We start from the raw sequence: 14,495 nt of genomic DNA, 5'->3' as shown, positions 1-14,495 counted from the left end.
GGCTCAGTATTTTGGTTTTATGCAGTTCATACAGGAAATAAATGGTCCAAGTAGCCTTTTTTAAAGGCAGAAAGGAAATTTTAAGGTTCTCACAGCACAAAGATATACATTTTGCTCTAAATTGTTTGCTGAACTTTTGCTGCTGTCCTAAAGGAAAACAGTACTTGGATAATGATCTAGAAAAAAAAGTCACAACAAGAAATAACGTCTGTAAACTTTGAGTAGGGGAAGGTGTTTGGGAAAGGACACCATTGCAAGCTGATTGTAAAAGTACGGTCAACAAGAAACAACGTTTCAAATTGTAGTGGAGACAGTGCTGCAGTGCACATCTGAGCAATAAAATGCCTTTAGCATTCACATATCATAATAAATGGACAGGCGCATCTCAGCTTTCCTTTCAGCTGGCCCACCCCGGGCTCATTCTCAAGGGCAGGTGTGCAGCCCATTTGTTGACAATGGTTTCAGAGCAAGTATAAACACACCTGAACAGTTTTCAGCACCATCTCAACAGGGCTGACCCTTCTTGGTCTGGAAGTGATTTCAACATTGTCTATACCAGTGCTCAAGTTGTTTTCATCACCTCCACAGCTGCGCCAACATCTGAAAACAACTACAGACAAAGCAAGCAACCAACAGCAGCCAGTGGCAGGAGGAAAACATGAGCTTTTCAATCATATTCCTCGGGAATTTGTAGGGTTGAGCCTCATGAGAAAGATGTAAAGGTCCCTGTGAACTGAAAGCCAAGCATGAGCAAATGCCAACTTTCCAGGAACAGCCATTTAACATGATCAGTAGTGCAAAATATTTTTATTCTTGATTCAGTAACACAGATCAAAATTCTTTCTATCAAAAGCATTTTGCCTTCTCTCAAAGGTGCAAGAAGTCTTCTATCATGCACCTTCTAAACACAGTTACCTTTGTTGCATTTTTCTCAACTGAATATATCTTTGGAGACTGAGATATTTCCACACTGGGTATTAAGCAAAAAGAGGTGAAGAAAAGGTGAATAAGAGGTGAAGTCTGTAATATCTTTGCCTCTGAAGAACCTAAACTCTCTTCCTTATTAAACAAAGATATCATTGCAGCAAATGAGGTCCAAAGAATCATCTGCAGATCCTCAAAATATACCTTTATTACACGAATATCATTCTTGCATGGATTGTTTAAACAAGATGCTAGTGTTTATCCCTGACATTGATCCTTTGCCAAAGGGATTTTCTGAAAGTCTCCCTTGTGCAAGGGCAGCATCCCTGTTTTTAGGGCTAGAGGCAATTGTGGAAAAGCAGAATTTAAAATACTGGGACAGCTTTCAGCACATATGAAACTCAGATGGATAGAAAAGATGGAAGATTCTTCTGACCAACAAGTATTTGCAAATAAGAAGGCTTTTTAGCACCTGACTAGTGAATTATAAAGAAATTTGAAAAATATGCTAACACCATGTCATCAGCAGGAGAAAAAGAGTGTGAGATTCTTGCACCGTGGCAAACTCATGGAGAACATCACGAAGACAGGCAACACAACTGAAATGTGTTCACAGGAGCAGATATCAGGTAATTTCAGGTTACGTGCTGAGTAAGAGTGGAGAGAATAAGAAGAAAGAGCAAAGATTGAAATCTATAGATCCTTAGTGTGGTGGACAGTCATTTACACTTAAGTCTGAAGAATGGGAAGCCTGCATTGCTGTGGTGATATTTTGGGAGCCTGAGCCCTGCCCCAGCCTGGAGAATGAAGGCAAAGGAAGAATTGATAAGCAGCAGCAGAAAAGACAGACAAATCACAGAAGAGAAATTCCTTCTCTATGATCAAGGGGAAAGCTGCACTGAAGTTTTCTGCAGAAGAGCTGCTGAACTGGAAGGACAGACAACTCTGGGACTGCAAATCTTGAGAGCACTTCTGCCCTCTCATTTTATTTATTGCCTGGACTGACTTTTTATCTTTTTGTGAGCAATGTTGACTATCTACTTCCCTTTGGGTTTGACTTTGTCTTCTCACTTTTTGGATTTTTGTGGCTTTTCGGTGATCACTGTACTAACTATTCCTCCTGAAAGCAAATTACCAGATGACACAACATGCCATCACAGAAATAGGGAAATCATGGTAGTTTTTATGTGACTGTTGAAAGCAATGGTGTAAATTGTTGTTATGCACTTCATTGCATATTTTAAAAAATAACTCAATCTGGTCCCTTCATGAGATGGAATAAGCAGTGAGCTGGTACACATTTTTGCTAGCCATGATTCTTCTTTCTTTTTCAAAACAGACAACCAAAAATACTTTTTTTCTCTGATGGATTTTTGCTGTAAATTTTGCAAAGTTTTATCTTCTGGAAAGGTTACACTTTCTTGCCTATCTTCTGATCATTTTTCACTAACATCCAACCAGGAGGTCACTTAATGCACTCGCACTCCATAGACCAGCAGATGTAAGTCTGTTAGTGCAGTAGTTTTGGTGTACTATTGCTTATCACGTTTTTGCCCTTTAGGTGCCAACCTGGATTCACTGGAGCAAGATGTACTGAAACTCTGCCCATGAAAATCCAAAACCAAGAAAGTATGTTAAAATAATCTGAACTTTGCTTTCTTCCCCAACTACAGCAACAAAATCAATAGTACTTGGTGTTTTCACAGTTCAGCTGGAACCGGCCTCTTATACTCACTAATTTATGACCTGATTTTCTGAACTACAATCTTTACACCATGGCATTATTGATCTCCAAAATATTTCTCGTTTGTGTGATTTTTGATCTTTCCATTCATTCACAGATGCATTTGTTTTGCCCACGCTGGCAGTTTTCCTGTTTGGGAGACTGCTGCAAAGTGCAGCTCTAAAAGACCAAACTCATGGAGATGAGTATGTACAGATCTTGTGTCCTTGCTGCCTTGTGGAAAGAGCATCCTAAAACCGATCTGGGTCTCTGGAATGGTGAATTTCTGTCTCAGATCTTGAAACACACTTTGATCTGGATTGGTTTGGTTTTGGCTGGTTTTTGCAGGGGGGATTTCTTTACATTTCCACAGAGCAAATGACTTGCTCTCAACATCCTGAGCTATTTTGACACGCTAAACCGAGATTCAGTTTCTGAAAGTGAACTCACCAAGTCATATCAGTTCACACTGAAGGAGCTTCTTTCTTAGCATATATTCACCTCTTCTCTTTTCTCTGTTTTTTTCTCTACCATTTTTTTTGTTTGTTTTTCCTCTCAGGTGCCCAAATGAATTTACTGGTGATCGCTGCCAAAACTACGTAATGGCCAGCTTCTACAGTACGTCCACTACTTTTCTGTCTGTGCCGCAGTAGAAGCATGCTCAGTCGGTGCTGCTTTCTTGTCGCTGCATCTTTCCTCCAATTTTTTTTTTTTTTAAATCTGTAACTAGATTTGTTGCCTAAGGCCTAATATTGATTGTCTCTGCCTGTTGCATGAAAATTATAACAAAAAGCAGTTGCAAATTGTAACAGAAAGCAATCCTGAGTTTTTTTGGCATTGAGGGTATGGGGAAATGCAAGACTTAGGAATGCTGGGAAATTAACTATGAATGTGTGATATGGACTCCTTGCTGACATCAAGCAGAAAAAGTACAAAAATGACATTTTGAAAGTCTCCCATAAGCCACAAAAAGCTTATGAGTCTTGATACAAGCCAGCACTCCCTCAACCAAAAGATGGGTAGCTAGTCCTCTGCTTATATATGAGATTTGCATTTGGAGCTAGAGGTTAAAGGTAATTGAAGTACTTACATTGTTTCTAAAGAGCATGTGCCAAACAGGACCAAAATGTTCTCCTCCTCCTTTTCCAAGCTTCAGTGGAAAAAGCACAGAAAGAAAAATGAAAAGGAAAAAAAAAGAGGGAGAGATTACTTAAACAATGAGGTCTAACATATTTTGGGTATATTGTAATAGGTACAAGAGATCAAAGATTAATTGGCCAAATGAAAGTATCAGACATGCACATACACAGACTGCTAGAATCAGTGCTGCAGTCACATCCCATAAGGTTTCCCATGGACAAATGGGCAATTATTATTACTTGACAAGGATGTAGCAGAAGGTATATTTTATATTTCTTTTCTCTCATTAGCTATAGCAGTCAAAGTTAACATATAAGAGTATTGCTTTGATCGTACATTTAAATTCTTGTGTACTACTCAATTCAATTGTTACTGGAGTCAGAATGTACTGTGATCTAAAAGCAGTATTATAAAAACTGTTTTTTGGTGGATTACCTGCACAGAAAGACTATAGGCCAGCTTAATTTAATTTCCATTGGTATATAGGACAAAAAGCTGTAAGTATGTGCTGGACATTTTGGAGCCTGAAGAGATACTCGGGTTTTCTCTTATACTGATGGATGAGTAACAGCCATACATAATTCATACTTTCTGTCATGGAAGATACCCACGTAAATCCCAAGAGTGCTGACTGGGGACTGGACCTTCCAACACTCAAAACAAGGCATTTTATGCCCTATTTTAGGAGTTTTATTAGTGTGAGTTATATTTAAATGCCTCTGGTAATGATGGCTTTAAAAATTTTTATGCTGTTACAGTGTTTGTTTATCAAATGTTAGATTTAACTGGCCTTTTCTGTGGATTGTGGTGAAAAGTGCAGTTAAGATTTTCTGATCTTAGAATAATAATTTATAAGGACGTGATATAAAAAATATGAGATCCATTGTTTGCTGCAGAATTTTATCTGAAAAGTATAGAAGAATTGTATGTTGATTAAAAATTCTTTTTCCAACCTAGGAGAAAAAAAAAATTAGGTGGGTTTTCATTCCTTTGTTTTTCAGTTTCCTAACCCTCGTTGAGATTTTCAAAGACACCAGGTTGAGATTTTATGAAGTTGCCTCCATGGAAAAGGCACAGATGTCCTTGCCTTGATGCAAGAGCTACACCCACTTATTAGTACTTAAGTTGGTCAAGCACTTCCTCTCCTTGAAATGCAAAGGCAGGACAGCATGCCACTGCCTACCTTATGCCACTCTGAGAGCCCCAGTCAATGGCTATGAGTCTCTGGCACTGCCGTGCATCTGCACTGCAACATCTGATTTCTTATACTGCTTAACATCTTGAAATGACACTTTTGGAAAGGGTCCACTGAGGGCACATTTATACTTAACTAAAAAAAAATCAATGAAGAATCATTTATATGACTTTATTGGCTTACCTAAAGCAGACCAGAGCCTACTATTTAATGGAGGACATAGAATGAGAGTTCTCTAAAGGCAAATGTTGCATTTGGGGCTTAAAGCCAAGCTTGTATTTTGCACCAAGTGTTGTGGATTATTAACTTAGTTCTGTAGATGCAGCTTTTGCAAAGTACAGAGCAAACTGGAATGCTAAACAGCATAAGTGCTAGTAGGAAACAAAAGTGTATGTGTGAACCATACAGCTCTCTAATTTCACTTGCTTTCATAAGGGTTTTTCTTCATTTAGAAACAAAGGTTCAATGGGGTCTCAAGCCAAGGGTGCCTACCAGTGAGCTGTCTTAATTTGGCTGTTAAAGAAAGTTTATCCTCAGAAATCTGCTCTGGTGTTGGTATTTGATAGTCCTGAAGTTACTGGGCTGAGGACCTTTTGCCAGATCAGAACAAGGCACCACTGGGCATTCTAGAAATGCTCTGTCCCAACAGAGTAAAAGGCTAACTTGACTCATCTCAGAAGCCTGGCTGGCAGACCCTGTAGTGTCCTTTCCTTGAGCACAGCAGTCACAGCTGCTACCAGGCATGCTACCCTCAATTTTTTCTGTGACTGCTTTGATTTTGAGGCTTATGATCCACCACTGGTCCATAAGACAGCAGAAGGCAGTCCACAATTTTTTGCAAAAATACATCCGTTCCATGCAGCTATATTTTCTGTCTGAACATTCACACATTCACTCCCTTGAAGTCAAGGAATCAAGGCAATGGAGGAGAGCAAAAGTAATGAGTTAACATTAAAAGTTTTGGGTAATTTTAATGTAGTTCGGCATGAGAACTCTTATAGCAACACTGTGCAGAATGATCCCTGGGATAAGAAACAGTTATAAAGCCGAGAATTAATAGAAGGTTGAGGAAACCTCTCTAGAGTTTAATCGCAGGTAAACCCTTTGTCCTCTCAAATGCCCCAGATGGACCCAGAATCCCACCCAAGGGGCCTATGGACTTGCTTACTTCACTAGTTAACAATTATATATGAATTGTGAATTTAGAACTGGCTGGAGGCATGCTGTGGGACTTCTTGGGCATCAACTGAACATGGTCCATGCCATCCTTCAGCATGGGTCACCAATTTAAACAGTGCCCATTTCAGCTCTGCCATCCCTGATGAGCAAGAGGGACAGTACCAAGAAGGGCAGAAGGAATTTCCTTTTTAGATGATAATGGCCCTTGCCTCATATTGTCACAGTGAACGGCTGAGGCATTAAAGGGGGCAAGAGAAAAGCTATGATATTCTAGAAGGATGCCCAAAAACTGCAGTTACTCTGTGATGGCTTAATTTTTCAGCCTTTTCATATAAACTACAGGTCTTCAAAAGTCTTTCTGTAGCTATTCTACTACTTCAGTGTTCCTCATTTTCTACATATTTCTCAAGAAGTCACATCTGTATGAGGGTAGTAGACAATCTCACCTGAAATTTTCATTTTGTAAATCCTTTCAGCCCCTAAATTGTATACTTTATGGGCTGAGACCAAGACTCCTAAATGAACAAGCAGATTTGAAAAAGCCATATTTTGCTCAACATTTAAAGAGACAGGTTTTCACTATAAACTCAGTTAATGTTCACTAAGTGCTAGAATTGCTATGATAGGATACTTCAATTATGAAAGGACAAATTTTCCATGCTCCTGAGATTTGAACCAATTGTCACTTTTACAGGAGCCCTAGGACTTAACACATCAAGTTCAAAACCAATTTTGCAACTTGAGTACTATTGAAATGGACCAAATTTTGGATCCAAAATGGAATCTGAATGTCACAAAGAGACTGTATCCCAGTCTCTCAAATAGAAATGTCTGACATACAATGTGTTTGCTCTGTGATAGTTTAGGTGATTTGAGTGTGTTTTCAATTGAAATTGCATGAAGAAGAATTTATGGGTTTTTAGCTTTTTTCATTACCCACAGAAAGAAACATGACACTTTGCTTCAGAGTTTAAATTGGTCTTCCTGGACCTCGCTGCTGCTGCAGTTGAGGTCTAAATGGGTTCTTTCTTTGCCAGTGCAAGCTCTGTACAAAAACCTGAGGTAGTGCTCACCCCTCACTGGGCAGCACATGTCTCCAGGCTGCCCACACACCTGAATCCACACAGCAGCCACCCCAAAGTCCCGAGTGCCCAGCAGCTGTGGCACACAAACAGAGCATGCAGTTCTGGAAGATTCTGTTCCACATTTCCTAGCACCATCCTCTTGTTCTGTAGACCCTGCATCTCAGCAGGTTACAGTACATCCAACAATTTGTAGTTTTAAATAACTTTGGTGGAAAAAATTTGCTTCCTAAGCATTTTTTCCTGCAAGACTGTCATATCCCCCCCAGTCACAACCAGAATGAAAACTGAGTTGTTAAAAATAATTGTATTTATTCTTACAGCACCTAGAGACAATATTCAATAGAAGCCACATTGCATGTAAAAAGTGTGCAAAAATATCAGGTTAAGTAGGAAAATATAAAAAATAATCCCCTGTTTATAAAATGAGAAGTGTTGGCATGTTCTGCTTATCAGATCTAGGGAATGTAACTAGGAATACTGTAGATAAGTCAGAGCTACATAACATCTAGGTTTGAATAAGCAATGCATGTTTCTTCAGCATGTTTTCTTGTTAAGGCCTTCCAGCCAAAATATATTCCAATTTTAAATACCAACTTCCTATTGAATTCTATGAAATATAAACTGCATGATATGAATGACTTCCCTAAAACAAATTACCTTCAAACTAGGTGTCTTACCTATAAGCCAGCATAATTACAAGAATATATATGCATGGGCATGTCATTCATTTTACTGAAGATTTAATCAAGCTTTCTATGCAACTAATGTATATCATTAGCAGAGGTCAAGTAGGCATGTGATACTGGCTCTTTAGGAAGAGACCTGGATGGATTCCCATTTACTTAACCCTTAAAATTTTACTGATTGGCAACAAAGAATTGACATTCCCCCATGTATGAAAACTCCATTAAAAAAATCCATTTGCTGTGAAAATTACCATTTGATTTAAATTTCACAGCACACAAGAACAAAAGAAGGCAGGAGCTACCACAGCTATGGTGTTGGCCCCGTGTGAAGGGTCTCTTTAGGGTGCCTGCTGGGGGGAAATTTGTTCTTCTTTACCCACAGATGCTGAGGCCTGGGAGGGCTGATTTAGGCATTTGTGTAAAGAGATCAGGCCCTGCACCCCGGGGTCCATCCAGCTGGTCAACAAGTTGTTCTGCCAACACAGCATGGTCCAAAGACAGGGAAAGGGGTTGGCTCCTCATTTTCCAGAAGCTGGAGGCCTGCTGCAATCAGTTTGCAAAGCAGAGGACTCCCACTACTGAGTAAGCAGTGCCAGCCACCTCCAGGTCACAGCCTGCAAGAGCAAGGATATGAATTCTGGGGACAGAAGCAGGGCCAGAAGGGAGAGCAATGCACAACCCATTTACAAACCATTTACAGGGGTGTGCTGCCCTTTGTACAGCATCCCTTTGCCATCACGTGAAAACAATCAGAAATTGTACCTGGCATCCGCAGGCCACAGCCCTGTTCATCTCAGTAAGATCTTTAAGGGTTAATGGTTCCTGCTGTGCTCCGAGGAGTGTACTGTGGCTGCTCAGATGCCCCATGTATACATGTTTTTGTGTGTAAGCCTTCCAGAAGGTCTGGTCACCTAGCTAAGAAAGGTGCACTTGAGCACTGCCCACATAACCATGTACCCTTTTTCCTGTTTCATGTGCAGACACAGAATAGCTGTAATTCTCATATGTAATTTATTTTTAAGTACAGTGTATTGCTCCTTTCTGAAACTTTTTCCTTTTTCTTTCTTTTTTTGACAACTTTCTGCATTGGCAGAGCATCTTGGGATTGAATTTATGGGTATGGACCAATCATTCCTTTTAGCCTGCAGACTCTAGACCCTGAGAGATAAACCCCTTTTTATTTTTTTTTTCTCCACTTCCCCTTTTCAATTCCTAACCAATTTCTCTATGCTTTAAAAGGGATCATACAGCTATAACAACAACCCTTGTTGAAGTGTTAGTGGAGATCATCAGTTCACTAAAATGGTAATGTCGATTGGATATTCCAGACTAAAGGAGTTCTAGGAATTACTGAAGTGATCATAATGCAGCGTACATTCCTTTTTCTGCTGTGTAGTTTTGACTAGTTTTGACATCTGCTTTAGGTGAGTTTTTCTCGGATTGCCAGGTTCTGGAAACACTGTAAGTGTTAAGCAAAAATGTCTAACTATTACATTAAAAGAGAGAAACTGTTACGGCCACGTAATTTTCTGCAAATTTGCAGTGCTGACCTCTGATTTTCAAGTAAAGTTTTATGTCCAAACCCACATCTAGGTGCTTACACATCATGTGTAAATCAGTTGCCTATACATATCTGTAAATGATATGCACATATACATTCCTTTCCAGGTCTGTAAATTCGAAGTGGACTGAAAGTTATTTGGGAATTTAAGTAGAAGTTTACAGCTAGACTCCAGATCCTCAAGTCAGCAAATATATTCAATATTTCTAAAACTAAACTCAACAAGAACATTGGCAGTGGATACTATTGTCACACTTCAGCTCTAAATTTATTAGAAATACCTTTCAAGTTTTATTCATTAATAGGTTGTACTTATCTGACTAGCTATTTGTATTCAGGGTTACAAATAATGCATTTCTTGAATAGGCTAATTTAAAATTCAGGTCAGTTTTAGTTTGGAATCTCCTGTAATTATTGGTTAATTTTAAAAAATTAAATTAAAAAAAAAAAAAAAGAAAAGAAAACAGATGGTGAGACAGCTTCAGTTCACATTCTTTTTAAAAATGCTCCCACAAAATGTCATTAGCTTAAGCTGTGGAAAGCCCTTTACAAGCCCAAATCTTAAAAATCTCTCACAACCCAGCTTATTTTTGTGTTTATTATTATTCTAAGTTAGCATTAATTCCCACTCATATGTATTAGATTGTAGTGGAAGATATATGGCTACATTAACATATGAGGAGTGAAATTAAAATCCTTTCAAAAACTGACATGCAAATTTTGCTTTATATACAAAATTACATCAGAACAACCTCTTGCAATTAAATTTTTTTAAAATCCCCAGAGACCTGTAAGACGAAAAACTTTAAAACAGAGCAAATTTAAGACCTCATATATCATCAGTCATATAGAAGTTAGAGCGATGTGAAATCAATTGCATAATATGCGTATTTGAAAGGCTGCCTATGTAATACCTTGACTTAAATCTTAAGTTGATTTGATTTTCCTAGCATTCTGTAGGGTAAAAAACTACTGAAATTATTTTTAGCACTTAAAAGGCTAAAATATTTCCTAAATTCTCACTGTTTATACAATTCTTTACAGACTTTCCTGCAAGGCTGCTATAAATTTTTTTCAAGATAGCTTAATAAGAATGTGTTATTTAACTGGGTGTCATTAACTGTCTCCATAAACAACACTGGGTCAGAGACAGAAGGCAGTTTTGGGGCTAGATGTAGTATAACCACAAGTGCCCCACAGGAGCCCTTTGCAAAACTCTTCTTGGCCTTAAACAGAGAGTCCAAGGCTTGTCTTTGAGGTACTATGCTATCTGCAGAGTCTTGACCAGGATCCCAGTCCTGTCCCAGCTGCCAGCATCCCCCATCACCCATGCTGGCCCCTGCAGAACAACATCAGGGCATCCCCCATTTGGCCCTGGCTGTCCCTTGTCAGGGGACAGGAGACAGGTTTACATGAGAGCTTGCTGGTTTGCTGGCCATGACATGCCCAGGTGCATTTGCTTTCCTAGGCAGACCTTGCCCCCAGAGTTTGAAGGAGGGCACGGCAGCACCATTCACACACACCCTGTCAGGCTGCATTGTCCTTAGGGCCTTGTTTCAAAGGGCACAGGAGGGAACTAAAGTTACAAAAGCAGATACAGGGATTTAATTTGCCAAGCCCATCAAGAGCTATAGTCCCAGCAGGCTTGCTGGTGCTAGGAGCATTGCTCAGGGCTGCACCCACAGCCCTCCTCTTTCTCTGCATCCCCCATCTCCTGCAGTGAGTGAGCACCCAGAAAAGTCCCACATACAAGCAACAAGCCTCAGCCCACTGGCAAACTCAGTCAGGCCATCACCAGCCATCTGCCCAGCTCATTTGCAACAGTCTCAGCCTGCAGCAAACCTCCTGGAGTCAGTGCAATTTTTCCTTCAGTATAAAAATTGAGTAGAATGTCCACTGTTAATCTTCTGCTTCCTCTCCCTTGCACTCCAAAAAAAAAAAGTGTGATATGTTATTATTCATTTTGCTTTCATAAGCTAACAGCTGACAGCATGACAATAAAAAATAATAATAATTCAATGCATTTCAAATTAGCCCCTAAATTGCTTAGCACAATTCTCCTGTTTCCTGTGACATCCTCGTAATACACCATTTCCATGGCTAACTAATAAGCGCTTTCAGAAGGGACAAAAGAGAGAAGGGGATCCAGTGCCACTAACTAGCTTAGGTGAGGAGTTATGCTGTATGAGAAATCCCTTCACATTCTGCTTCAACCTTTTTTTTGTCCCCAAGCATTTCTTCTCTCTCTTTTTTTCCAGTTCCAAGCATGCTGTGCCAGGCCTGTAGTTGACTTCTCTACCCTTTTTTCGTGTCTTTCCTTATATTTCACCTTCCTCTTTTTCTTTGTCATAGTTTGCTTTGGTTGGAGTTTCAGCCCTTTCTTTCTTCCTTTTTCTGAATTTCTGTTCTTGGAGTTATATTTATTTTTCTTTAATACATTTTTGCAGCATCCTAGTTTTACCACACTCACTTCTTCTCCCCCCTTCCCTCATCTTTGTTAATAATTAGTGCTATTAATTTTGTCTGACAGTGCTCATGACCTGTTTGCTGGTGTTTGATTTACAGTGGGTTTGGCTTGTAAGACAAACTTGTTCCATGATGTGGTGCATTGTATCGGAGAAATTAAGATTTATTTTTGCTCTTTGGTTTGTTGCATGGAGTATTTGCCACTTGCCCACAGCAACTTTGAAAGTTGAAGTTTGCTGCCTGTTCAGTAAGGAGTATTTTCCCCTGAACTGGTGTGTCATTCATGACAGCACATCATTTGGACAGAGATATATGGCACATTGTGCACCTCTGTATCAGCCAGATGCAAGTTCATTCCAGCAGGAATAGTGCTGGCATTTATCCCAAAGACAGTGCAAAGCTGTGCAGCTGTAATTCATTCATTTATTTTTAATCACCTGCTGGTATTCTGATTGTGGTCAATAGTGCAGATCACTATTGGTCTATCTGCTTAATCAAAAAAAGACTTGAATAAAGCTAGACATCCATTTTTGTCCTAGCAGCCAGGACACAAATCCACATCTGTAAAGCGTCAACACAGAATGTGCCTCTGTTTCAGAGCTCCTTATGTAACATTTCCCCAGCAGAGCACTCAGCAATGCTCTCTGCCAAGCATGAGCGAGGCTGGAAAGCATCAGTAGCTCCAGCCCAAACATTAGCAGTGCTACTAACACCTTTATAAAAGGGAAATATCTCAGATGAATGAGATGGGTAAGAAGTTGTCATCACTGAGCAAGCTGCCACCCCAGATAGGGACTTCCTTTGTTGGTCTCAAAGGGATACAAGTTAAAACTCTGCATTTCTCTCACACAAGGCACTGCTGGTTGTTGATATTGCTGTTTTAGGAGGAGCACTGGAGAAAGAATCTGAATTTTATGACCAGAGCTCAAACCTGTCTTCATTTCCATTGGTGATATAATTACAAGCCAAGCTCATGTCTCAAATATAGAAGAGTATTTTGAAAATTCTCCTGTAAAGACAGCTGAAATATAAATTGGCATGGGACCAGAGGGATATTGGATATGAAAACAATCAAAAAAAGAAAAAGAAAATAAATTTCTCATAAGACCTGTAAAAATGTCTTTCATTCCAGCTGTCTTTACAAAACTTCCAAAGCATTTGCAAATTCATGTTATTACCACACTGCATTTTTATTTTCAGCAAATGCTGTGTTTGTCCACTATGAAGTTGTTTCTTAGATATTATTCTTGTTGGCTTAAAAAAAAAAAAGAAAAAAAGAAAAAAATACTTTTGACTGTAATTCTATAATTGTTCTCATCCTCAGTATTGTGTTAATAATTTGTGGTGTAGTCCTGTTCTCCTTGCAGTCAATAATGAGTCTGCCTGAAGTGTGGTGGCTGTGTCTCAGTGTGGCTGTGTGAATCTGTGCAGTGGTTTGTAGCATGACAGCTGTGGACTGTGTGCTCCCTGCCTGGCCATCCTCCATGTTGTGACTTTCTCTGTTTTTGTCCTTTTCTAGAAGCTGAGGAACTGTACCAGAAACGGGTGCTGACCATAACTGGCATTTGCATTGCTCTTCTAGTAGTTGGCATCATGTGTGTGGTGGCCTACTGCAAAACCAAGTAAACTTTTCTCTTCTATTTCTTATCTGTGGTTATTGGTCAGGGCCTTTCAAGATGACTGTAGCTTCTCTGGCTGTATCTGGGTTTCCCTAGAAGTGAGCTTAAGAGACGAACTTGTGATCAGGGTGCCCTGGTCCAAGCCAGATGAATGTGGGTCCCCAAGTCCATCAGCAGTGCAAAAGTAAGACAGCAATCTGAAAGATTTCTTAGTCTTCAAATGTAATTTGCAATTTTTTGTCCTTTTTTGGTTGCTTTCTTTTCTATCACCCATTTCAGCTGGTTTCCCCAGTTGAAAAGGAACAAACTCTAATATTGGAATCATGTTGCTTTCCAGCAGTAAATTTTATATATAAGACTAATTTGTTTGTACTTGAGACGCAATTAATGATGCTAAAAGTTACTATACACCAAAGGGCAAAAAACTGAACACAAAAGTGCTCTCAATGCAAAAGTAGGCATTTAAATACATTCTGTGAGTCTCTGACTTACTGGGGGTGACTCTCAAACATGCATGAGGCACTCTGGACCATAAATTACACAGAACATCAGCAGAATTTCTGCTGCCAAAACTTCTGGCTGCCCTTATAAATCTCCCCACCAAAACATAGAAAACCCTTATCATAAATATTCCACGTTTGTATAAACCTGATTTACTGTTTCAAGGCCTGATTGGCAGTTGGACTGTTGGTCTATGTTGTAAGCCCCATGAATAATGGATGTGTTAAAGATGGGGGAGGAGGAAGATAATTTGTCCCTCTCAGTGAGAGTCCAGACACATACACACAACTGCTCCCACCCATAACCTTGTGCCAGTGGTCAGTGGGGAACAACTGAAATGGTAATAAAAATTCAGATCAATTACTACTTTTAGAAATCACATCCCCATGTATTTCAACAGACATTTAGTCAGGATC

General features: G+C 39.5%; 1 protein-coding gene across 11 annotated transcripts in view; it reads left to right on the top strand.

Annotated features, from left to right (window-relative positions):
- Positions 1–14,495, top strand: part of NRG1 (neuregulin 1) — a 456,687-nt gene that overhangs the window by 428,002 nt on the left and 14,190 nt on the right. For 8 of the 11 annotated variants that reach the window (XM_088157370.1, XM_088157368.1, XM_088157369.1 and 5 more), the window contains 3 exons: positions 3,207–3,265; positions 9,026–9,049; positions 13,479–13,581. In XM_088157370.1, coding sequence (XP_088013496.1) covers positions 3,207–3,265; positions 9,026–9,049; positions 13,479–13,581 — 186 coding nt within the window. The remainder of the gene's footprint in view (positions 1–3,206; positions 3,266–9,025; positions 9,050–13,478; positions 13,582–14,495) is intronic. The other 3 variants (XM_014882388.2, XM_088157365.1, XM_088157364.1) reach the window with 2 other exon arrangements.

This window comes from Sturnus vulgaris, chromosome Z (genome assembly GCF_052056855.1).
Source record: "Sturnus vulgaris isolate bStuVul1 chromosome Z, bStuVul1.hap1, whole genome shotgun sequence".
Lineage (NCBI taxonomy): Eukaryota > Metazoa > Chordata > Aves > Passeriformes > Sturnidae > Sturnus > Sturnus vulgaris.
This window is presented reverse-complemented; position numbering and strand designations above follow the sequence as displayed.